Raw genomic sequence first — 24,725 nt, 5'->3', positions numbered from 1 at the left:
TAACCCCTAAACTTCTAGTTATATGAATTATTAAATGGATTTTTTTATTTAAACCAGTTGGAGTTTGGAGCTTATTGTAGCAATGGCTGTTACATATCTTGAACACATCCTATCTGACACATCTATCACATCTGACACGCTCTATCACATCTTTGAAAATGTATAAAAACACAAAAGAAATAAATAATAAATCCAAGTAATAATAATACAAAAGATATTTTATATAAGAAATGAAAAAATATAGAAAATTTTTTCAAGAAAATGACAATTTTTAGCTTACTAAGATCAAAAACATGTTATTTCTCTTTTATATTCTTAGTTCTCTGTTGAATGACTGAAATTTCTCATATACAAGGGCCTGACTCTATGAATGGTTATCAAATAAATTAATTACTAGATTATAACAATAAGATAGGTAAAATTGTATAATTTTGTAGATGTACTAGGATATCTACAGTGATGGGGAAAAAATCATAAGAAAAAAGAAAATTAAAATGATTAAACCAGAAATATTATGGGAGAACTAAGGGAAACCAAGAGCTCTGGACATTTTCTCTGAAATATCTTTGACAGGTCATCCTCTACTTCTTGCAATCTAAGAAACAGATTCCAAAATAATGATTAATTAGTCATGTGAAGAGTTCTCCCCACTGGAAAGCCAAATACACTGGGAGATTCAAGTCCTCAGAGACCTTAAAGAGACACCAAACCTAAAAGAACGTTCCTCATGAGGGATACAGGGAAAAGAGAAAATAAGCACATCATCAAATTCCAGCTGCCTTCAACACTGTTATTTCTCCAAATAGAGAGATGCTATTCAGACGATGTCTTCTGGAAGACACTGATAGAGCCCCCAAAGTGGAATAAACCAAAAACTCTCCAACTGCAAAAGGATATCAATGGGCTTGTATTTCTAACATACATTCTTGAATATGGCTATATTTTTTGTACACAGATTATATTTATGTATATATTTAAGTGGATCATTGAATGTTTATACTTTTATATTAACTATATCTTGACTTCCACTGTAATGATATATATATAAAATACATGATTTATTTGTGACTTTAGATAAACCTGGCATCTGATGACATTGGGCTATTCTTCTGTGCTTATATTTAGAAATGTAGAGTGTTAGTGTGTGGATTTTGGAGTTTATGTGTGTGGTTTGGGAATTTTCTGAAGTGTTACCATATAAGAGAATGAACTTTGAGAGTCTGTAAGGGACAGTAAACAGGCAGTCGTGGAAGGACAATAAATAGGCAGTCGTGGAAGGTCTGGTCATCTCTTTCCTGAGCACTTTTTTAAAACTGGACAAAACGCTCATCTCTCAAGATAGCTGAACTGCTTAACTGCCCATAGGAACTTGAAGAAAGGATTTCTCAAATTCCTTTTCTCCCCCTTGAAAACTATGAAATTTATCTGATGGTAAAATGATTTTAAAAAGCAGAAAGTTTGAGTGAATTTGGTAACTGAAGAAAGAGATAGAAAAAGGAAAAACAGGATCAGTACCCATACCACAGTGGTTACAGCGCCAGCTACATGCACCGAGGCTGGTGGGTTCAAATCCGGCCTGGGCAGCAAAACAACAATGACAACTGCAACAAAAAAAATAGCTGGGCATTGTGGCAGGCACCTGTAGTCTACCAGGGGCTACTTGGGAGGCTGAGGCAAGAGAATTGGTTAAGCCGAAGAGTTTGAGGTTGTTGTGAGCTATGACGCCACGGCACTCTACCAAGGGTGACAAGTGAGACTCTGTCTCAAAAAAGGAAAAGGAAAATAGAGGGCAAGAGATGATAATTGGGTCAGAGAGAGGAGACAAATTGAGAGGAGAGAGAAAACATGTAAAAGAAAAGAAAAAGAAATAGAAAGATTCAAGAGGGAGACGAACAGGAGAGGACATTCTTTTGACTTGGAATGGGATTTTTCATACCTTGAACGTAGAACAATTCTGGCTGTATGCAAAAAAAACATCTGTTAGGAGGGATAAGAAATGTAGAAAAGCTAGAATAATCCAATCTCAGCCCAGGAAGAACTGAAAACAAGAGTTCAATATGTTTTCTGAAAGGCACTATTAGGAAGAGATTAAGTGAGGAATCTAGGCTCAGAGCGATATTTATCCAGGATTCCAAGAGTAATCACAGATGGAATATGAACTCAGTGCTGGGCTGACAAATTTCAAAGGTCATGATATACCTAAAGAAAGGGAGTTCCAATGCTGTGACCAGATGCAAAAAGAGGTCACCTTTGCCCACTTCCCAGTTCCACAGTTGAGACATCTTCTTGCCATCTCTGCCTTCCAGTCAAAGGAATATGAGCAGGAAGAGCGAAAACACCTCTGTGGTGACTGAGTTCATTCTTGTAGGCTTCTCCCACCTAGTCAACCTCCAGGACTTGCTGTTCTCTCTCTTTCTCACCGTCTACCTATTGACTGTGGCAGGGAACCTCCTCATCGTGGTGCTGGTCTCCACAGATGCTGCCCTCCAATCCCCTATGTACTTCTTCCTTCGAATGCTCTCAGTCCTGGAGATTGGCTACACTTCTGTCACTGTCCCCCTGCTGCTTCATCACCTCCTCACTGGTCGGCGCCACGTACCTCGCTCTGGATGTGCTCTCCAGATGTTCTTCTTTCTCTTTTTTGGTGCCACAGAGTGTTGTCTCCTGGCAGCCATGGCCTATGACCGCTATGCTGCCATCTGCAAACCCCTTCACTACTCACTGCTGTTGAGCCGCCGGGTGTGTCTGCAGCTAGCTGGGACAGCGTGGGCCTGTGGGGCGATGGTAGGGCTTGGCCATACGGCCTTCATCTTCTCCTTGCCCTTTTGCGGCCCAAATGCCATCCCACACTTCTTCTGTGAAATCCAGCCCGTCCTGCAGCTGGTGTGTGGAGACACCTCACTTAATGAATTGCAGATTATTTTGGCTGCTGCCCTCATCATCCTCTGCCCCTTTGGCCTAATCCTGGGCTCCTATGGGCATATTCTGGCTGCTATCTTCCGGATCCCATCTGCTGCTGGCCGTCGCAAGGCCTTCTCCACCTGCTCCTCCCACCTTATCGTGGTCTCCCTCTTCTATGGCACTGCCATCTTTATCTATATTCGCCCCAAGGCCAGCTATGATCCAGCCACTGATCCTCTTCTGTCCCTCTTCTACGCTGTGGTCACCCCCATCCTCAATCCCATCATCTACAGCCTGAGGAACACTGACGTCAAGGCTGCCTTGAAGAGAATCATCCAGAAAATGGGGTCTACAGACATTTGAAAAGGCGATGAAATGTGACTGCTATTCGGAACTCCCATTCGGCCCCCAAATAACCAAGGATTAAAGAGAGAACAGGCTTGGCTTCAAAAAACAGATTTAACTTTGAAGAGCTACTATAGTCAAGTCTTTGTCTTAGACCCCACCCCACAGCACACATACACTCTATCCTGCCTTCTCTTGCAAGAAACAAGACCCCCAGGATGGAGGATCAATTTTATAAGAACGGCAAGCTGACAACTAGGGGACAAATTACAAAATATCATCCCCACCAGACTACCAAGGCAATACAATTTTCAGCCACAGGATAAAGCCATTTGACATTTGTACATCCTAGGTAAGATATTTGTTTCTCCAGTGGTGCTACTGGTAATACATCAGCACACATAACTATACTAATTAAATTTGTCTGACTTGGTGCCCATAGCACAGTGATTATGGCACCAGCAACATACACCGAGGCTGGTGGGTTTGAAGCCAGCCCATGCCAGCTAAACAACAATGATGACACTGCAACAAGAAAATAGCTGTAGTGCCCATAGTCCCAACTACTTGGGAGGCTGAGGCAAGAGAATCGCTCAAGCCCAAGAGTTTGAGGTTGCTGTGAGCTGTGACACCATGGCGCTCTACCGAGGGCGACATAGTGAGATTCTGTCTCAAAAAAAAAAAATCTGTCACCAGGAAAACAGCAAATTCCTTCAAAGTGGCCAGAAAAGTTTCAATTAATTTAAATTCTTATAGAAATTAGTATGACACTATTAAGAAAATAGAGTTTGATGTCATATAAACTGGAATTCAAGGCTTAATTCTTCCAACTGATGGGCTATGTGATCACAGGCAAATTATGTAATCTCACTGAGCCTTAATTTCCTTGTACATAAAGTTGGGATAACCATACAATTTATTTCTTGGGGTGTTTGTAAGGATTCACAGTCCTGTTAATCACCAAGCTTAGTATCTGGTGCAAAATAGTGTCTCAATAGATGTTTTCTCGGTCTATTTTCTCAATAGATGAGTGAGTCAGAGAGGTCAGCACAGAAGGTAATGTCCAGCTCACACTGGATGCCTTTTGTAGGGGACAAGAAGGGTATTGTTGAGATTTCAGTGGTATTGGAACTGAAGCGACTAAAAGGAAGGTGGACCAAGCAGCTCTACACATCACTGCTGCAGGAAACTGCCGCCCAGTAAAGACATAAACCAAAAGCAACCAGGACACCAAAGAGCAGGATAATCGGCTATGACATTCAGGGAGTCAATGACCGGCAGAACAAGTGAGAGAAGCAGAAGGAGTTAGTCAAAAAGAGATACCTCCAAGAGGCAAGTATTTATTAATAACTAAAAATACAAATCCTCATACTTTTTATTATTCCCAACACTTATTCAAATTTGCCAGCATTTACTGTGAACTTCCCATGTGCCCATCGCTCTGTTTGACACTGGTGATTGTCAAGTAAATACAGAGTGTGATCTTGCCCAAATAGCACTTGCTGTCTGATTAGAGAGAAAGCACTGACCTCCCTGCAACTGTCAGAAAGTAATGCAAAGTAAGGACCTACTTGAAATGCTAAAATGAAGAGACAAAAGTGTTACTCGCCCCATCTACACCCGCAAGAGGGACAGAATGGCCTTCCCTATATTCATTTTGTCCATGATTAAATCTCAGAACTGCTGTCCTTCAGTACTTACCAAAACTTCAGCTGAGAGGACCAGCGTTTTGAAAGGGTTGCCAAAAGGATGGGCAAAACAGCTTTTCCTCTGATAATCTAAAATACTAACCCCAGCCTAAAGCAGACCAACGGAGAGCAGCACTTTTTTTTATTTCAAATGAATATGCAGGTACAACTTTTTTAGTTTACATTGTTCTCAATTGCAAGGTAAAAGTTGTAGAAGAGCCCTTCACGCAGGAAGAGCCCTTCACGCCTGGGGCGTGCTGAATACCCGTGCATTGTACACATTAGGTGACATCCGGCCCATTGCCCTCCCTCTTGCCACCAAGTGCCCACCCCTCCTCCCTTCTCACTCTTCCCCCTTGCTAGATTATATTTGTGTTTTTTTTATTTTATGGGCATGTAATTGTTTATATATTGGAAGCACTCTTAAAATACTTAAAAGTTTCCACGTTCTACTTATTTCTACTGGATCATCCTTCATAGAACTGTCTTGTTAAAGGGTGTTTTAGCATCCTGCCATTGGATTACAATGAGGAGGATTACAAGAAGCAACACTATGAAACTCAAAGGGAAATTTTCTCTCACATATCAGTGACAGAATCATTGTGCTTTTCTTGTCACGTAAGCAATAACTTTTTTTCTCACAATTTTATGGAGGTGTAATATTAATAAATAGCATATATGTAAGTGTACAATTGGTAAGTTTTGACATACACCTACAATGTCAAACTATCAGCACGATCATGAAATGAACATGTCCACCCCTCAAAAGTCTCCTCATGTCCCATTATAATTTCTCCCTTCCACCTCTCACTCCATTCTTCATTCCTCTGATCTGCTTTCCATCACTACTGATGAGTTTGGCTTTCCTAAAATTTTATATAATGGAAATCATAAAATATGTACTTTCTTTAGTCTGAATTCTTTCATTCAGCATAATTACTTTGAGATTCATCCATGTTGTGGTGTGTGTAACAGTTGATTCTTTTTAATATCTGAGTGATACTCTATTGTATGGGTATACCACAATTTGTTTATCTATTCCCCTGCTGATGCAAATTTGTGTTGTGTCTAGTTTAGAGTTGTTACAAATAAAACTTCTATGAGCATTTATGTACAAGTCTCTGTATGCTTTCATTTCTCTTGAGTAAATACATAGGTGTAAAAGGACTACATCATACAGGTGTATGTATAATTTTTAAAGACATATTCACTTTTTCCTCTTTGCATGACAGCTCATAAGTTTGCACGTGAATTTGTAACTCATTTCCAGAAAGTGTGCCACTCCTCACACTATACGTTTGAAATGCTTAGTTTCTGGCTTCACCTTATTTTTTATATTCTACCTTTTTCTTTGTCCAGTCTCTCTCATCCTTATTTTCTGCATATTTGTCACAAGGCACATTAAAGTCTTTCTGACACAAGGCTTAGAGCCATCAGCAGGTAAAAAATCAGTAAGGGGAATTATGGAATGGAAAAGCTCTGGGTTAAGACCAAAAAACATGATCTCTAGTCTGTTACTAAAACTTTACATGACCCAAAGCAAACTCATTCAACACCTTCCTGGTTTTCGACTTTGTAATTAATAAACAGAAAGGCTGGCTAAGTGTGGTGACTCCTAGCACTGTAGGAGGCTAAGGTGGAAGGATCACTTGAGCCCAGAAGTTGGAGACCAGCCTGAGCAAGAGTGAGACCCTGTCTCCACTAAAAATGGAAAAATTAGCTAGGCATTGTGGATGGTGCCTGTAGACCCAGCTACTCAGGAGGCTGAGTCGGAAGGATCACTTGAGCCCAGGAGTCTTCCTGTGAGCTAAGCTAATGCCATGGCAGTCTAGCCTGGGCAACAGAGTAACACTCTGTCTCAAAAAAATAATAAAAATAAACAAATAAACAGAAATGCTGAGTCAAAGGAGCTTTGTATTGGGTTCCTGCTCCACTACTCTACACTTAATTTCCCCCAAGAACACTTTGCTGTATCTGATTCTCTCACAAAGAACCAAAAGAAAATTGTGGTGAAAGTTCTCCACTACCACTACCAAGAAATCTTTAACTACATTAATTCTGGGCCAAAGATAAGCATGTTCACTTGGTTGCCAGGGCTAACATCAAAATAGGTAGCAAGTTTCTGAATTCAGAACTATGACCCCGAACCTAAAAGAAATCAAGCAGACAGATTTCTGTTCCTTTTATTCACATGGAGAGTCCAGGATAGGGAAGACATGCATGTGCTTTCAGTAGAGAAGAAAAAGACACAGGGAGGAATCACTTATTGAGGAGATCTTTAGGTGACCAGGTTCTACCTTTCTCCAGTGCTGAGGTACCAAGAGATCAGGTGACACTTGTTCCCAAAGTCCAGTGAGCCTTCTGCCCTCTCTCTCTAGTGAATGTTCATCATATCTGTGAGCTACATCTAAGCAGCCAGTATCTAATCTAGAAAATATCACCTACAGCTGTAGACTCTCAGGGCCATCAGCTCAGTGCCTGGGTGAGATCTCCCAAAAGGCCAAAGGCTCAGCAGCCTCAGGTGTCATTAAAAGGCAGTCTAACATGATGGGCTTGCAAATTGGGCACACGTACTAGAAGTATTAACACAATTGTCTGATAAGGTGCCTAAAATTCTACTCTTAATAACTCAAAAACTCCTCCCTTTACATCCTGCATTATTTTTCACTTTAGAAGTATCTGATAACTCTGTTCATTTCTTTGTTTTGTTTTGTGTTTTTTGGCCGGGGCTAGGTTTGAACCTGCCACCTCTGGCATATGGGACCGGCGCCCTACTCCTTGAGCCACAGGCACTGCCCCAACTCTGTTCATTTCTTTAGCCATTTGTCATTTAAAGGTTAGGGGGAGAGGTATTAGAAAGAAAGGGTCCTTTAAGGGGGATAGGTGGCTAAGTTTAACTTTGCTCCTGTCCCAGTTGTGCCCCAATCAGCAATACAACTCCTCTTGGATAAGCATGACCTCACCTGCACTCTCCTTATTTCCTAAGACTTCTGGGCATTCCCTGATGATCTATAGGAGGCAATATGCAATTTCATAGATCACCCCCTAGTTGCTAGGTAATATGTAACAGACTACCCCACCTCTTTTCTTTACAGTTTACACAAACCCTATGATCTCCCTTTATTTGCAGTGGTGGGCTCAAAACTCTTTAATTTATCATTACATCAGACCAGTGGTTTTCAAAATTCAACCCCTGACCAATAGCAACAACGTTATCTGGGAACTTAAAAATGCAAATTCTCACATGCTATTCCAGACCTACTAAATCAAGGATTCTGTAAATAAAAACCAGTTTACAGTCTGAGAACTACTAGCCTAAGCCTTACCTCAAAGGAAAGTTTGTCATACAGTATTTCAAGGTCAGAGGTGTCCTCCCATACTATAGTTAATAGGGGTCCTCAAACTTTTTAAACAGAGGACCAGTTCACTGTCCCTCAGACCGTTGGAGGGCCGGACTATAGTTTAAAAAAAAAAACAACTATGAACAAATTCCTATGCACACTGCACATATCTTATTTTGAAGTAAAAAAACAAAATGAGAACAAATACAATCAGACTGCCTCGTGTGGCCCACGGGCTGCAGTTTGAGGATCCCTGCACCCACTCTGCCCACATGATGGCAGAACAATTCTGATATCCTGACAGCACCGCTGCAGGAAAAGACCTCTCTACCAAGAAAATTGGTAGGTTCCTAAAAAGTCCAAGAGAATTAGAAAGCCAAGGTAGAAGTTGTTGGAAACAATAACTTTAAGCTAATCTCAAATATAGAACAGGAAAGTTGGGGTTGAGCCAAATAACATATTTGAAAATAAAAACACTGGCTTGAGCAATCAGTTAAAATGACTTTCTACCTCCAATGAAAAGGCAGCTTACTACAGGGAGTAGCTGGTGTGCAAGACAACAGATGGGCAGTCTCAATGACTAGGAGGTGAGTCCTGGAATTTGGGAATAACTTTCATCTCCAAAAAGTCTGATTTTCCAGGTGGGAGACTGAGAGAAGGGTGATGTTCTACCACACCTTAATGTTTCTGAAGCCTCTTCAAGTGGGAAACATTAAGTACTGAGAGGAAGTTGAGGCCAGTGACAGCCCCCATCACCATCACTCTTTCCTGTGTGTAACTTCTACCCTGAGTGAAAAACAATGTCAATTTAAAAGGAAGAGGTACAACATACAACTTAAAGAGTTTACCTAAAGCCAAATGAGGATAGCTGCCTAAAAGTAACCTTGGATATGAGCTCCATTCAGCCTTTGTTACAAGCAGGTTTTTTAAGGCAAAAAAGGGGGAACAGGGAATGGGCTGATACACAGTTGTTTGTATTTGCATTGGTTTACAGAAATGACATTGATTATTAATTGGCTACATACATTGTTAAGTTATAGTGGAAGGGTTATAGTGTTTGGTGCAGCAATGTCAGGTTAACTTAGAGCTACTTCTAGCAATAGGAATCAGTTTGAAGAGATGAATGCAAAGCCAAAGGGAAGTTGGATGTGATTGCTCTCATTTTAATACCTCTATACACCTGATAATTTAAAAAAAAAAAAATCATTTCTCAGATAAAAGTTATTTTCCTTTCTCAACAAGAAGTGCTTTTTTTTTCCTTTGGGACAAAGTCTCAAGCTATCGCCCTGGGTAGAATGTGATGACATAACAGCTCACAGCAACCTCAAACTCTTGGGCTTAAGCGATTCTCTTGCCTCAGCTTCCCAAGTACCTGGTACTACAGGCACCCGCCACAACACCAGACTATTTTTTGGTTGTAATTGTCATTGTTGTTTGGCAGGCTCTGCCTGGATTCGAACTTGCCAGCTCTGGCGTATGTGTCTGGCACCCTAGCCGCTGAACTACAGGCACCAAGCCAAGAAGTGCTTTTTGTTTTGCTTTGTTCTACTTTCTAAATTACTCAGACTCCCACCATGACCAGGTGGAAAACCTGGGCAGGAAATTCCACCAGTGAGGAAAGGGCAAAGTACAAAAAGTATTATGAAAAAATCACATCCTCTGTTATCACTGAAGTTCAGAATATTACAGCTTTTTTTTTTAGACAGAGTCTCACTATGTCGCCCTGGGTAGAGTGCCATGGCGTCACAGCTCATAGCAACCTCAAACTCCTGGCCTCAAGCAATTCTCCTGCCTCAGCCTCCCAAGTAGCTGAGACTACGGGCGCCCGCCACAACGCCCGGCCATTTTCTGTTGCAGTTGTCATTGTTGATTAGCTGGCCAGGTTCCAACCCACCACCCTCGGTGTATGTGGCTGGCGCCATAACCACTGTGCTACGGGTGCAGAGCCAATATTCTGGCTTCTTAATTAAAAACTGAAGGTTTGAGTGGAGTGAGTAAAGAACAAGTTGATGGACTGATGTAAATGAGGGCCCTGGTGCTACACAGCTCAGGTTATTTTGAGGGTGGAAACACAAGAAGGAGGATCACTTTCTCCACCTTTAACATCACCATGAGGTAGACCAGAGGCTCCAATGAGACCCTCAGGGACTTAGGATCAAGCCAAGTTAGGGTAATGAGAAAACTCTAAAAGGGTTTTTTTTCCAGCTCATACTACCTGCTATCCTTTTGCTTCATGCCTTCTCCCAGATAATCCCCTGGTGACTCAGCAACCCGGGATTTATTGATTTCCCACACCATAGAGCACCCGGGAGAGATTCTGAGGAGGCAAGAAAAGCAGAGGCCTGAGTCCCAGAAACCTCACTTAGTCACCGCACTACAGAAAATCGGCATGAGCTCCGCTGCTCCACTCCATACTGTGGCCCCACATCTTGCCTTGACACGTCCCACTGAGCACAGCTGAAGCTTGGAAATGGATCACCCCGGCTCAACCCCACATGGGAATCTCAGGCTTCAGCCCCCAGCCTGGCCGGGCTGCGGGGTATTGTCACCCCGGCCGCCTGTGCGCCCCGTGCAGCTTCCAGTGCGTGAGGAGGTTCGTCTTCTGACTGAAGGTCTGGCCGCACACCTCGCAGCAGCAGGGCTTCTCGCCGGTGTGCACCCTGCGGTGTGTCAGGAGGTAGGAGCGGCTGCTTCTGAAGCTCGTGTCACAGTCCGCGCCGCGGTAGGGACGCTCGCCCGCGTGCGCCCTCTGGTGGATGATGAAGTGCGAGCTCTGGCTGAAGCACGTCCCACAATCCCGGCATTTATAGGGCTTCCCACCAGGGGTGTGGACGCGCCTGTCAGTGCTAAGGCTGCACCGCAGACGCTCCGCTGGCTTCTCCCCGCTATGGCTGCGTCTGTGGAGGTTGAGTTTGGAGGGGTGGCTGAAGCCCTTGCCGCACTGCAGTCACAGATAAGGCTTGGGCAGGTCTGGGAGAGAAAGTAGTTGTGAGGGAAGTTTGATGGCAACACAGGGAAGCAACATCTTGTCCTCCAAGGTACGCCAGTAGGAAACCTTATCACCAGACTCCCCAGAGGCCTCGATCCCACTGGGCAGGGCGGGGGAAAGGAGTCCCTGAAGGGCTCCTACCTCACAGCTCTCCCTCGGTGCGCTGGGGGCTTCATGCACGTCACCTGCAGGGGGTGAAACAGAGGCCAGGATTAGAGATGTGTGGGAATGGACCAGAGGGCAGATCTGGAGATGTGTGCCCTAGTGTTGACGCTATTTTTGACTCATTGGGCAAATCACTCAATATCTATACGCTTTTTCCCTCATCTGTAAAGTGGGGAAAACACGACATACTAACAGGTCTGTTAGAATGATTAAGTGGCCGCTAAATAAATGTTTGCTTCATGGAGCATCTGGAAAAGTAAAGGAATAAAGGGATATGCACATTCACAGTATTCACAATGACTTCAAAGTAAGCGACCTAGCTTCTCACCAGAAACACGACTTTTTTAAAAAGTATAAAGTTCTTCCTACTTGTATTTACTAGGTTTAAATTCCTAATTCTGGTTTACTCTAATTATGTGGAGGAGAACTACTAGAATGGCTGAGTGAAGCACTCAACAAATAATCTTATGAAAGGCCATAATAAAACTGGACAAACTGTCACAAACAGCCATGCAAAAACTCTGGAAATTATCTAGAGGTATCCAACAAATTACAAAATGTTTATTCAAAAGTATTTTCTGAGCCTTAGCAAGAATATAAGACCGTGGCATTTTAACCTGGACCTGTTCCTATCACCACCCAACTCCTTGGCCTCAAAGTTCATCCAGGAAAGGACAGGCCAAAAAGATCATAAGGAAAGGGTTGACTTTATTTGGAACAGAACAGAGAAAATTCCAAGCACAGGAAATTGTCAAAAACAACAACAATCTCAGTGGCAACCAATAAGGAAAGGCAATACCTCAGCTAGCCTGAGGTCTACACAATGATTGAAGGAAGCAACAAACCTGAGACCAACCAGAAATTCAACAGGGAGATCTGGAGAATAAGACATCCAAAATGGCTCTCGATAACATTCTATATATCCATCGTGATCTGGAAGGCTGTGAACATGTGCAAGACTATACACACTAGCAAACTGCTCATCTTGGGCTGAACATGAGGCCCTGCAAACACAGAAAATAAAAGCCAAGACAAACTTACAAACTGCCCAAATTTTGAATGCATTCACCAAGACACAGATCCATCAATAAAGGGAAAAAGACTTACCACCTCAAAGTGTTTAAGCACAACCTCTAACCAATCTTTGGCTAACGAATAAACTATGTTGACCCAGAGGTGACCTCTATGAAAAGAGCCTTAAAAATGAAAACAAGAATTTAAAAATACTGTGGCCAAAACAAAGTAATAAGACCCTGCAAAATTAGCCTAGGAAAGTCACTGAACAAATAAATAGCAACAATCACCACCCTCGGAGAAAATCAGAATCAGATTTGCTATATTATCTAAAATGTCTAGTAATCAACAAAAAGTTATGAGAAATGCAAAAAAGAAAAGTGTGACCCATATATAAGAAAATAAATCAACAGAAACCATATCTGAGGGCGCCTATCAGTAAGCTGTAGCAGCCAAAGATCTCAAAGAAGCTATTGCAAATATATCCAAAAAACTAAACAATTGAAGAGGTTTTTAAGTATAATGACAATATCTCATCAAATAGAAAATATCAATACATAAGTAAAATTACCAAAGAACCAAATAAAAAGGCAGAGATTGTCAGACCACCATTAAAAATTCAATTAGAGCCTATCTGCAAAAGATAAACTTTATATTCAAACACACAAATGGCTGAAAACAGAAAATTGAAAGGAGACCATGCAAACAATACTGATAAGAGAAGCAGAGTGACTACAGGGTAGCCATAAAGTTCGTGTGCAATTTAAAATAGTTGTCTATTTTATGGCTACCCTGTATATCAATGTTAAACAAATAGATTTTTTTTTTTTTTTGAGACAGAATCTCACTATGTCACCCTTGGTAGAGTGTCGTGACATCACAAGCTCACAGCAACCTCAAACTCTTGGGCTTAAGCCATTCTCTTGCCCAGCCTCCCTAAGTAGCTGGGACTACAAGCGCCCACCACAACACCTGGCTATTTTTTGTTGCAGTTGTCATTGTTGTTTAGCTGGCCCAGGCCTGGTTTGAACCCATCACCCTCAGTGTATGTGGCTGGCACCGTAACAACTGTGCTACAGGTGCCGAGCTGACAAATAGATTTTGAAATAAAAAATGTTAGTAGAAAAAGAGGGACATTTTATAATGATAAATTCATCAGGAGGATTAACAATTATAAACATATACACACCTAACAACAGAACCCCATATTCATGAAGTAAAAACTGATAAAATCAAAGGGAAGAACTTCCAGTTCTGAAATGCAGTATAGAAGCAAACTGGCTTAACCACCCCCAATAGAAAACCAAAAACAAATACACAACGCTGAGATTTTCACCAGCAACAACCCAAAACTCAGATAATAGTATAAGACAGTTCCTGAAGCCACAGAGAAGGGAAAAAACTCCAAGAAGACAGTAAGAGAATCAGACTTTCTCCATGACATTACTCTCCCCATTCCTACACAGCACCAAACATGCAGAAAAATATCCCCCCAAATCATGGTTTCTCAAATGACATTGAGCTAAGTTGCTGTTGTTGTTGTTTACACAAATAGAAAGATATTCTGGGGTGGGAAAAATAGATAATTCAATAATACGTAATAACTGGAGACTTCAATATCCCACAATCAATACTGGATGCAATAACAACACAGAAAACCAGTAAGGATTTAGAATACTTAACACTTTCAAACAACTAGACCTGACAAAGAACACTCCACAAAAACAATAAAATATACATTTTTCTCAAGCGTACACAGAGCTAAAACTTTGGAAGAAAATATAGAAAGAAATCTTTATTTCTTAGTTTAAGCAAAGATTTTTTAGATTTGACACTAAAAGCATGCAGTGAAAAGAAAAGAAAAAGAAATAAACTTGATCATTATCAAAATTAAAACCTTTTGCACTACAAGAGATAACATCAAGAAAATTAAAGGTTACAGAATGAGAAAAAAATGCTTGTAAATCATATATTGAATAAGATACTTGTATCCAAAATATATAAAGAGTTTCTTAAACTTAATAAAATGAATACCAATCACCCACTTTTAAAATGGGACAATTTGAAAAGACCCTACAAAAAAAGGTATGCAAATGACTAAAAAGCACATGAAGATGCTCAGCATCATTAGTCATTAGGAAAATAAAAACTAAAATGCAATGAAAAATAAAAGATCTAAAATGAAACTACAACCATCTCATTCTACTTAACAAGGGTTGACAAGAATGTGGAAAAACTGGACCCCTCACATATTACTGACGAAAATGTAAAATAATGCAGCCACTGGGGAAAACATTTTGGCAGTTTCTTAAAAGGTACTATCCCAATTTTATGAAATGTCCAGAACAGGAAAATTTAGAGACAGAAAGTAAGATAGTAATTGCCTGGGGTCATGGATGGGAACAGAGAGTGACTATAAATGGTCATAAGGGATCTTTTAGGGGTGACAGAAATAGTCTAAAGTTAGATTGTGCTAATGATTTTCAATTCTTTAAATTTACTCAAAATCATTAAATTGTATACTTATAATGGTTTGTAGGTTATGACTCAAATTATTTTTCTAAGAATTATTCCTACAGTCCATTTTAACACTAACATTCTATAATTTGAGCAAGTAGAATGAGTCACCAGGAAACAGGGTGCTTGTTCTGGATGGGTGGAGTGGCCTTGGGAGTAGGATGGTAAAGAAATATCAACTAGGCAGCGCCTGTGGCTCAGTGGATAGGGTGCCGGCCCCATATACCGAGGATGGCGGGTTCAAACCCAGCCCCAGCCAAACTGCAACAACAACAAAAAAAATTGCCAGGCATTATGGTGGGCGCCTATAGTCCCAGCTACTCAGGAGGCTGAGGCAAAATAACTGCCTAAGCCCAGGAGTTGGAGGTTGCTGTGAGCTGTTTGATGCCACGGCACTCTACCGAGGGTGGAGTGAGACTCTATCTCTACAAAAAAAAAGAAAGAAAGAAAGAAAAAGAAATATCAACAGAAGATTCAGACATGTAATCTAGGAATTGATGGATCCACACAAAAACCATTGAAAGTTGTTATAATTCTCCATATCACCATAGTCAGAGGCTGGATAATGAAGATACCCCAAATCAGAAGCTGTTGCACAATGTTTACTAGCTGGCTGTGGAATGTTTTTCCTTACACATGAGTTTTGATATTTGGGGACCAATATTATTTTAAAAATGGCAAAGCCCTACCAACTGACCCCTGGGAAATGGCCTGATTTTCTCATGCAGCCCCATCTTCATGAACACTGCTCACACATCTCCTGCACTTAAAGAAGTTATTTAATTCTTTAATTACCAAGATCTTTATTCCTTGGTTCAAGGTCCTACTAAACCACAGGATACAAAATAAAACAAGAGAGAGAGAGACTAAAGTCAACAGATGATGTAATCATAAAAAGTAGAGGACACAGTCAAGGGAATTTAGAAGAAAGATTTTCCTTTTTTTTTTTTTTTTTTTTTTAGTTTTTGGCCAGGGCAGGGCTGGGTTTGAACCCGCCACCTCCAGCATATGGGGCCAGCGTCCTACTCCTTTGAGCCACAGGCGCCTCCTAGAAGAAAGATTTTCCATGACATACTTTTCCCAAAAAGTTACTCCAGTGTCAGCTTTAGCTTATGTTTAAGTGAGAAAAGAGGAAATATAACTTAAAAGATGAGAGTTAAAAGTTCTGGAGTCAGACTGCCTGAGCTCAATTCCCAGCTCTATCAGTGACTTATGCTGCAATTTCCATACAGTATTTTACCCCTTTTGAAATTCAGTTACCTTATCTGAAAAATAAGGATGATGATAGTAATATCTAACTCATAGGATAAATGCAAGTATAAAAGGGAATTCATATGCCTAAAGGACTTAGGATAATTCTTCACAGGTAGTAAGTACTACACAAATGTTTGCTACCATTTTGATTCTAAAGTATGTTGAGGTAAGATATTCTCAGATATATTAGAAAAAAATCTTGAACCAATTTGATGTTTCTTATAAAAATCATGATAAAACACATTCCAAAACCAAATAAACTACTTCTTTAAATTTTTTGTTATTTTGTCTTATCCACGTCTTTAGATATCTTTGCAATTATTCCCTTCTATTAAATGAAGACCAGAAAAGTGGTTGCATATAAACTATACCTAATATGTATCATTTGGCTTTGAGTTCTTCTAAATCATCTTTTTCCTCTGGGACTCTCAAGCAAAAAATGAGAGCAAAACACATGTATAACAATTTATACCAATTACACGCATAGATAGATACCCTCTATAAATAAGGATGGGATGGATACCTGGAGTATCTCAGTAGGCTAGTGCAGGATGATAGGGCCAGGCATGTCTATGACTATGGAACCCTTTCTAACTGTTTAGCAATAAAAAGTCATCAAACATGACTCTCTCTTCCTTAGCCTGAGGCACAAACACGTACTCAAAAAGATCTGCGCACACACACATACCATGTAGGAAGATAATCTATATATTTACAATTCGCGAGATATGATTTCAGATGTGTGGCATATCAGTGAACCTGCCACACTACTGCCAGTGACCAATAGGTACAAACAATGCTAAATAAAACAGAATGTACCTGCAGCTGAAGCCACATCCCCTTATCACCTGCCAATGACAACACCAGATCTTTCTGGTTTGATATTATTAAGACAGAAAAAACTTTTCCCCAAACTTCCTCCAACACTCAAACTAAACTAACTTACGTGGGCTTTAAAAAATCACCAAAATGTCAAAAATTATATAGAGTTTGGAATATAATATCCAAGTTTAAGTGAACATCAAAACACTACTGGTTATCAGTGCCAAAAAGTATATAAATACAAGAGTTAGTCTTAGTAGCCAGTTTGATTTAAAGAGCCTCAGAAATTGACTGTAATTGTATTCTATCCTCCTATCACTCTAACCTTCTCATTCTTGGAGACATTTTGGGCTACAAAAAAAAGATGGACATTGTCTCTATACTTGTATTAAACTAACTTTTAAAAAGTCTGTGAGGGGCTAGGCACCCATAACTCAGCGGTTCCAGCACTGGCCACATGCTCTGGGGCTGGTGGGTTAGAACCTAGCCCAAGCCTGCTAAACAAAACAAACAAAAATAAATAAAATAGCTGGGCATTGTGGCGGGTGCCTATAGTCCCAGCTGGTAGGGAGGCTGAGGCAAGAGAAGTGCTTAAGCCCAAGAGTTTGAGGTTGTTGTGAGCTGTGACACCACAGCACTCTACCAAGGGTGACAAAGTGAAACTCTGTCTCAAAAAAAAAAAGTCTGTGAGGAATATATCAAAATGTAAAGAGAAGTTATATCTGGGTAGTGGTATTTATGGGTATTTTTAAACTTTGTGTATTTGCAACTTTTCTATAATGAACAGAAGTTACATTTTTAATGAGAAAAATGTTTTATTTTTTAAAAAATTACAAGGCTACCTAGAAGAGAAAGAAAAAAGTACTGTGTCTCTCTTATACCCCTAGAACAAATCCAAATCTACTTCACACTCCAAATGACATCTTTCTCAGGACATGCTGATAGAGCTCAGAAAGCACATACACAATTCCAGGACACAATACATCTCGTAAGTGCTTGCTAAATGAACAAACAAAGCAAGAACTTGAACACAATATGATCTGGATGTTAAGGATGTAGATGAGTCTCCTTCAGGACTCAGCTATAGCTATAAAGTACACATAAGTCCTGCAGATGAGAAGCCATATGCGGCAACGTGGGACACAGATGCAGAATTGACAGTTCCAGGGTAAGGGGTATACATGACATAGGCCTTCGAGAGTAGGGACTGAGGATGGGAACAATAAAGGGTAGAAGGGTATGGCTAACAAAAATAATATCCCAACAAATTAATTGGATGAGTAGATTGGTAAGAGGATGTATGAGTAAAAACGGGAAAATAAGGAATAAATTTGATTCTCTCTCACCCACTCCCTTCCCCAAATACTGAATACCATCACACTCTCCCTTCTGCTCAGTTTATACTTTGGACCCAGCACTCTAACCTGCAGAAAAGGTTGGAATGAGACCCAGTCCAGGAGATCTGGGAGCATCAGGGATCCATGGCTCCTCACCTTGCTCCAGCTGAGATCAGCTTAGGTTTAGGAAACAGGAGTCCTGTGAGATCAATCAGAAGATGAATAATTTCTTACTAAACTACCTACAGTGATTCTTCCCTGTATTCTCGGAGCCACAACACACTAAAAGACAGAATTCAGACAGCCATTCTTCAGCTAATATAACTCCACCTTGTGACTACCACCCCCTCCACCAGCTTAATCCACCCCCATGTATCTTCCATACATGTACGTCCATTGTACTCTCAAAATTCTAGAATTTCTTCCCATGGAACATAAAGTGTCATGAGAAATGAGACTGCCTGCAAAGGTAGGATTGGGCCATGTAGTTCATTCATTTTGTCTAACTCCAATTTTTGTAACCATTCTCACACTCTCAAGCAGACAAAGAATGGTCTATTTATCATCATCAATTGAATTTACCTCCCTTTGAGTCTTTGCTGTCACCCTTCCCTCCACCAGGAATGCCTTCATTGTTTCCCATTTCTCCTTAGTTAATTATTTATGCTCATGTTTCAAGTTCTACTTCCCTTTTTCACAAAGCTATCCTTGACTACCCCACATCATATAACATTTTCCACCTGCTTCTCAAGCTATCCATGGCAAAGGACCATGAGTTTTGTTTGGTTTCATTGTTTTGCTTGATGAGATGTGTCCACTGATCATGGGCTTGGAAGCTGTGGAAATGTCAGATTGCTATAAAAGTTTTTAATGCTTTCTCTCAGTTTATGTACTTATCCTATCAGTTCCCAGACTGGCACTGTTCCACAGACTGTCACACTTAGCTCTAGAACACTCACAAATTTAAACATATTAGTCTTCTATGTTTAACAGATGGTTTTTCTGTATAGACCTTTGTCCCACCAGACAGAAGCCAGCCTGCTCCACCCCAAAAGATAATGTGCATAGGCTGACTAATGATGGACCCATCAGGGTTGATAGAGGACATTTCAGATTGGAAGGAAAATGTAATAGAAATCAACTAAATCCCTCTATTATAATCTTGATATCAATATCAGAAAGATAATACTGAACTGGTAAATTAAGGATCTGACTAAAGTTGTTACAGCTCCCAGTTTCTTTGACCCATATAGCCTTAATCTCTTCATAGCACCTACGAAAATTCATGCCCATAACAGGAGTAGATAAGTACCTAAAGACTGACTAACTCGGAAGTCTTCATCTGTCCAACCAGGATCACATCTCCCACTCACAGTCCTATTTATTTTATACAGCCTATTAAGGTGCCTAGATTTCCAATTATATCCCCTAGGACTATTAGGGAAACAAAAATGTTTGCAATAAAAATTTAATGGCTTATTGCCTATAATTCTATACTCTGGGAGGCCAAGGAAGGTGGATTGCTTGAACTCAGGAGTTCAAGACCAGCCTGAGCAAGCTCAACACCCCATCTCTAAAAATAGCCGGACATTGTGGTGGGCACCTGTAGTCCCAACTACTTGGGAGGCTGAGGCAAGAGGATCACTTGAGCCCAAAAGTTTATGGTTGCTGTGAGCTATAATGCTATATAGTACTAAACCCCTGGGCTGAGTAAGACTCTGTCTCAAAAAAAAAAAAAAAAAGTAACAGGAAGAAAGAAGTGTTATATGCATTTGGGTGCGAGTAAAGGTTGAAAGTTTCATGGCTAAGAAGGTAGTGAGAAAGACAAAGAAAAGAGGGGGAAGTGTAAAGAAAAATAAGAAAAGAGGAAATAAGGAGGAAGAAAACGAAGAAGAGAGGAAAGATGAGAAAGGCAAAGAGGGTAGGAAGGATGGATGTTTCAGAAGAAGGAAATACAAGTGAAAGCACGTACTATAAGCATGTCAGCTAGTGACAACTTGTTTCTGCCGATGAATTTGTTGACTCTGATCTGACAAAGGTCAACTAAATCTCCCAGAAGTTTTCATTGTAATGGATTTGACCTAGATTCCTGAATATCTTTAACAAATTAAGGAATACTGCTGCTTTAAAATAGTCTAGAGTTCTAGAAAGAATTATATGGAGTTATTTCTCACAGTTCTAAGAGCTCTCGTATAAATCTTGTCAATTTCTAGGAAGTTCTTTAAAAGTAATACAGGTTTGGCTAGGCACCTGTAGCTCAGCAGCTAGGGGCGCCAGCCACATGCACCCGGGCTGGCAGATTGGGACCCGGCCTGGGCCTGCCAAACAACAATGACAACTACAAAAAAAAAAAAGCCAAGCATTGTGGTGGGCACCTGTAGTTCCAGCTACTTGGGAGGCGGAGACAAGAGAATCACTTAAACCCAAGAGTTTGAAGTTGCTGTGAGCTATGATGCCATGGCACATTACCTAGGGCAACATAGTGAGACTCTGTGTCAAAAAAAAAAAAAAAGTAATACAGGTTTAATATCCCTTATCCAAAATGCCTGGGTCAAAAAATGCTTTAGATTTTTTTTTCTTTTTTTCAGATTTTGGAATATTTACACAGACTGTACATAATGTTATCTTGGGAATGAGACCTAAGTCTAAACATGAAATTAATTTATATTTCATATACACCTATGTACATAGCCTGAAGATAATTTTATGCAATTATTTTTGATAATTTTGCATATAAAACAAATTGTGGGTACAGTGAACCATCAGAAAACAAAGGTGCTGAGTGTGGAATTTTTCACTGTAGTATTGTGTCAGCACTTAAAAACTTTTGGATTTTTGAGCATTTCGGATTTCAGATTTTCAGATTAGGATGTTCAACCTGTCCTGACCAAAAACATACTGCATTATGAAGCCACTCCAACTTCAGTTGACCCCTGCTCAGTATCCTTTGCTTTGGGGCTAGAGTCAGTGAGAATGCCGTCATTGAGTAGTGCTAAGAATCTATGTACCGTTTATAAAGAATTCTGAACCAGGGAAGGGAAAGGAAGCCTCACCCACAGAAGTCATATTTCTGTAGTTGTCCCACATGATGTCCCTGTAGAGGGCCCTCTGTGCTGAGCTCAGACATTTCCACTCTTCCTAGGAGAAACTCACTGCTACCACCTCAAATGTCAGTGGCAACCCCTGGTATGTCATGACAGCCCAAGTGTGAGACCCATAAGATACTCAAAGACAAGAAGGGACCCAAAGGCATGGAAGGAGGAGCAAAACACAAAGACACAGAGAGAAAAATGACATGAGAATCAGACAAAGGCAGAGTGACCTATAGAGAATATGGAACCAAATGTAGGGAATATGAATAAAATGCCCAGCACTGTTCAGTAAATATAACCACAGCATCTAGAATCATTATGGCATTTAAACAGAAAAGTAAGCTCTCCTGGTCCAATTCCATCATTTTGGAGATGAGAAAACAAAGTCTTAAAGTGGCTCAACTGTGCCTAAAGTCACACAGCTACCAAGTGGCAGTGTTAGAATTAGAACCCAGGTCTCATTTGGCTCAACAAGTTCTCTGGCCACTGTGCTCCTGTTCCCTCTACTTGTTGAATGAACAAATGAATGAATTCTTCTTATTTAGTTTCATCATGAGACTTCAGTCAAAGCCAAGGATTAAGGAGAAAAGAAGGGGCCAAGCTTAGACTTGAGTAAAGGAAAAGAGATGGCCCAAAAAGCAAAAAAAGGAAAACAAACAGATTGATCATAGCGGTGAGGAAAAGGAAGAGGTGAATGAAAATTCTGGAGGGGGAAGTCAGGAGGCTACATTCTCACCTGAACTCCGGGGGCAGAGTGTATGGATGCCATGGTTAATCTGTGGAGGGTGAAGAAAGGAGAAAGTTAAGCTTAAGGGAGGCCCACCTTGAGCCCTCCACTCCATTCTACCTCCCTGAACCTGACACCCAGAACTATGTCCCAAACTCACACCCTGCCCTTGCCCTAAGAAAACACTGGCTCTCTTTTTGAACTTGCATTGACCTGTCCCACTGCTTCTTCCTTCCAGCCTCTATCCCCTGAAACTCCCTTCCTTAATTTCCCCAGTCCCAAAGGACCCACTGTCTCAAGTGTGTCCCCAGCCCCTGATGGTACCTGCTATCAAGGGGTATCCTTTTTCCCTTGCTTTGGAAAACTGAAGTAGAAAGTGACTGGGGAGTTGGGGAGGGAGGGCAGGAGTTGGATGGAAGAGAAAAGAAGGAGAGGGAGAGGAGGTAGAGGCAGGCTCAACCATTGGGTAAAGACAAAAACAGAAGACCCCAGAGGAAAACTCACCAGTTCACAGGGAAAAGGATGTATGTACTTCCTGGGCCAGCCTGTTTTCAGAGCTTGGAGCAGTCTGTACAGCCTGGTCCCCTGCCTCACTCTCTTCCTCAGGATCTCTGCAGAGGATTCACAGATCAGTGTCCCAGGGAGGGCTTGCAGAGCTGAATGGGTTGGGTTGTCACACAGGGGACAGGAAAGGGCTGTAGGATACAGGAGTAGATACTGAACAAAGGCTCCAGCTATCCAGGAAATGGGAGTGGCTGAGACTTTCTGCCTCTCTAGGGTGTGTGCTCTCACTGGTCTTAACTCTTCCCAGTCAGGGACAACTAGAAAAGGGTAGGAAGAAGAAAGAAATGGGTGAGAAGAAGGAAGAGAATTGTAATGCAACAGGGCTGTTGAGAAACAGAGGCCCTGGACCCCAACTCCCACCCCCAGCCATAGGTAAAGGAAGAGGAGCTGACCTAGCTTGCTGCCCCAAAGATTCCTGACTGGTCCTCTGGGTGCTGAGAAAAACAGGAGGTGGGGTCTCAGTGCAGACAGACTGCAGGTTTCACTCTCAGTCCTCTTTTTTTTTTTTTTTTTTTTTTTTGACTAACCCCATATTCTTCTTTCAAGTCTGTGAGCAATGATCAAGGACCCACATGTTCCCTATTCTAAATATTCCTCAAGATCTGGTAAACTCCCTTTGCCTTCCTCCTCCACTCAGCATCTCAACGTTCTTCATCCTCCCTCACTCTCACCCAAACCCCACCACTCCCATCCTCCTTCCCCCATGAACCTCCCTTGACTATCTCATACCCTGCTGGGATAGGCAATAATATCAATCTTCCTCATCAACCATAGCCACTGCCCAGCATATATTGTTGCGTGAACCGAGACGCGAACGAGCAGCAGCTTTGCTGTAGGTGTAAACTCGCTCCTGTAATTATTAAGTCAAGAAACAGACTATACACCGTTTGATGGCATATAGCAAAGTTCTTTATTCCACGTTTAAGTTTTATACCCTTCCAGTCACGTACACACCTAATCCATTATCTATAAGCTGAATTTGAACTTGAAAGGAAATTTATCATATCAATGTAACCACTTGCGTAGTAAATCTCTTCCTCTAAACAGTGACTAGTTTTCCGAGCAGGGCACAAAGACAAAAATAGCTATAGGGGAACAGAGTTAATCTTCAAGTATTCACTCAGTTTACTCAGTATGAAGTAACGACTGTGACCTTCCTTCAGGGCAGAGCACCTATAGACCTCTGACAATATGTTGTTAACATATGTCAACCCTCTGGCCCGTATCTCTGAGGAAGGGCGGCATGCCCTTGGATCTCAGGCTTCACGGGGTATACTGCTTCAGAGAAAAGGCCTAAGGAATTTTCCAAAGAGCCTAACTCTGTGAGTAACCCAGGGGGGTCCAAGCGTCTTAAGCCTCTGGAAGAAAAGCATGTCATTTTAAACTCACACTGAATTTACTTTGTGTGCTTGATGTAGGATAAGTTTATTTGTAAATATTATCCTACATATATAATGGCATTTCCTGGATGCTTCCTCTCCCAGAAGCTGGGACTGATGATGTCACCTGCCAGGGGTCTTGAAAGCCAATTAGAAGCAATGCTGAGAAGCAACAGGGGGCTGGGACAGCAGCCTACAAATGGTCTTGATTATACTTAGAAAAGCAAGGGTAGAGGCATGGCACATGGGGAACAAAGAGGTGGAAACACAAAAGCTACATCACCTCTCTCCCTGTTTTTGGAGAACCCAGTTTGTTTCAGTCTCAGCATGCCTAGAATGTGACCAATAAAAAACTGGTCAGTGACCAGGTCCAGGAAGTGACTGATTACCAAAACCGACTTCACAAAGACTGATTTAGAGCCAAAGTAACAACAGACTACTTCTGAATAGACAAAACATCTGGTCTAAGTAGTAGGATCAGTTTTGCAATCACTGTCTTCAGAAAACCAAATAATAAGTCATGGGTTGTTTAAAACCCAAACAAAGAAAAGAACACAATTAAAGGCTCTGTCTACCTTAGGCCTCTTGAT

General features: G+C 41.1%; 1 protein-coding gene and 1 long non-coding RNA gene across 2 annotated transcripts; one reads left to right on the top strand and one right to left on the bottom strand.

Annotated features, from left to right (window-relative positions):
- The first annotated feature begins 2,257 nt into the window (after positions 1-2,257).
- LOC128594882 (olfactory receptor 10C1) lies at positions 2,258-3,281 on the top strand. The gene has a single exon (XM_053603787.1). It carries the CDS (start codon positions 2,317-2,319, stop codon positions 3,262-3,264), a length of 948 nt encoding a protein of 315 aa, XP_053459762.1. The 5' UTR covers positions 2,258-2,316; the 3' UTR covers positions 3,265-3,281.
- A 1,493-nt stretch (positions 3,282-4,774) lies between these two features.
- On the bottom strand, positions 4,775-22,912 carry LOC128594613 (uncharacterized). The gene is made up of 4 exons (XR_008382609.1): positions 22,697-22,912; positions 22,202-22,241; positions 18,461-18,572; positions 4,775-11,449 (listed from the first exon to the last, which is right to left on the bottom strand). It is a non-coding gene; the product is annotated as an uncharacterized LOC128594613 (long non-coding RNA).
- Between the last annotated feature and the right edge of the window lie 1,813 nt (positions 22,913-24,725).

This window comes from Nycticebus coucang, chromosome 9, assembly GCF_027406575.1.
Source record: "Nycticebus coucang isolate mNycCou1 chromosome 9, mNycCou1.pri, whole genome shotgun sequence".
In the NCBI taxonomy this organism is placed as follows: Eukaryota; Metazoa; Chordata; class Mammalia; order Primates; family Lorisidae; genus Nycticebus; species Nycticebus coucang.
This window is presented reverse-complemented; position numbering and strand designations above follow the sequence as displayed.

What these genes read in the sequence shown, in the direction of transcription:
- LOC128594882 (XM_053603787.1), top strand. Translation starts at nt 2,317, where the DNA reads ATGAGCAGGAAGAGCGAAAACACCTCTGTGGTGACTGAGTTCATTCTT.